Consider the following 1600-nt stretch of genomic DNA (forward strand, 5'->3'; position numbering starts at 1 on the left):
TATATATATATTTTCTTTTTTTAATCGTACCGTCTGTCCGAATATACCTGTATTTACCCTCTGTCTGAAACTCTCTGTTTTAGCACCTGTCTGTCACTTTAAGCCAGACAGGTAATCAGTTCCCATTCTGTTACTCAGTTTCATTTGTCTGTATGTTTTGGCTGTTGGCCAGATTTAATATGTAATTTTTAAGACATCGGGCTATGTTCTGATAACCAGAGAAAACTTTAAAAAAACATGCCATGTATTTCAGCCTAACACATGTTTTGTGACCTTAAACTAATGGCTTTTACGTTTACTTGAACTGAGCCGCTGCCTATCTTGTTGCCATACTGTGTTTCTCAGGAGGTGCTAAAGTTGATGCGCACCATAGATGACCGCATCGTACATTCTCTGAACACCACTGTGCCAACAGTCTCCTTCTCAGGCAAAGTGGATGCCACACAAACATGCAAACAACTTTATGAATCTGTGAGTGACTGAAAATAATGTGTGTCCAAGTTGCCTCCTAGCTTCTTCATAAAATTGCTGAAGCAGTTCTTATAATAATCTCATGCATTCCACAGATGATGGAGGCCCACATGACCCGAGACAAAGCTATCAAGTCCTGTATAGCTCAAACATCTGAGGTGGTGGGACAACTGCGTGAAGAGAGAGCAAAAGACAGCGAAAACCTGGCTCTCCTCAAACAGCTCAGAAAAGAGCAAACCAAAGTAAGTCCTGTTTGTAATACTAGTGGGATCCAAACACCACCAAGCTGTAAGATGGGAGCCATCTGCAGCTGGAAGACTCGCTAAAAGACACTCCTCATTTGGAGAGGATTAGGCTCAGTCCAACCAAATCGCAACAACAAAACATTTTCATACTTAAATACAGCCCTTTTTCTATAGTAGAAAGTTAGAAAGTTGAATGAAAACTTTTCACAGCCACAGCAGGCTCTTTGGTTAATCCAGAGGAAAGAGGACATTGTTACCTGTAATAAACACTTCTGTATAGATGTTGTAAAGGGGTACAATTTTACACATTTAAATTCAGTTTATTAGTACTGCTCGGCCTGTTAAAATAGTTTTATTATGTTGTCTGTGGCTTTTAGTATATAGAGGGGAATTTTCCAAAGATTAAAAAAAAAAGGGGGTAGGCCTGCGGCAATAACCGCAATGTTACAATACCACGCACAGGCCAACCGCCACAACCGCTATGTTCACACTCATAATAACTCAGAGTTAAGAGTGTAATTGCCACATCTGGATGATGATGTCTAATATGCATAATAAGCATGTTAGATGCATTTCCATTTCCAGAACCTACATCTTATACACAGGAACCAGCTGATGGGTGATCTTTATAGCTTGATAGTGGACATGTTTTTGTGTGGAATAGATTTATATAAACAATTGTGTAAGACAGAAATGGATATATTTCTTTTTTGTGATCAAATTTTTTTCTTCTTTTCTTTTTATATTCAAAAAATTAAACAATTACATTGCAAAAAAAGGGGTGTCTAAAAACAAGATTAAATCTGAGGGAAAAGGTACTTGTAACAAGTGACATATCTGTCCATGCTGCAAGATAATTTCACTTGACAAGCTTGCTTGATTTA

General features: G+C 38.1%; 1 protein-coding gene across 2 annotated transcripts in view; it reads left to right on the top strand.

The window, feature by feature from the left end:
- The window catches only part of mix23 (mitochondrial matrix import factor 23), a 3215-nt gene that overhangs the window by 620 nt on the left and 995 nt on the right, over positions 1–1600 (top strand). For both annotated transcript variants that reach the window (XM_032504285.1, XM_032504284.1), the window contains exons 2-3: positions 346–471; positions 567–713. In XM_032504285.1, coding sequence (XP_032360176.1) covers positions 361–471; positions 567–713 — 258 coding nt within the window. In that variant the 5' untranslated portion in view covers positions 346–360. The remainder of the gene's footprint in view (positions 1–345; positions 472–566; positions 714–1600) is intronic.

Source organism: Etheostoma spectabile, chromosome 22, assembly GCF_008692095.1.
Source record: "Etheostoma spectabile isolate EspeVRDwgs_2016 chromosome 22, UIUC_Espe_1.0, whole genome shotgun sequence".
NCBI classification, from domain to species: domain Eukaryota; kingdom Metazoa; phylum Chordata; class Actinopteri; order Perciformes; family Percidae; genus Etheostoma; species Etheostoma spectabile.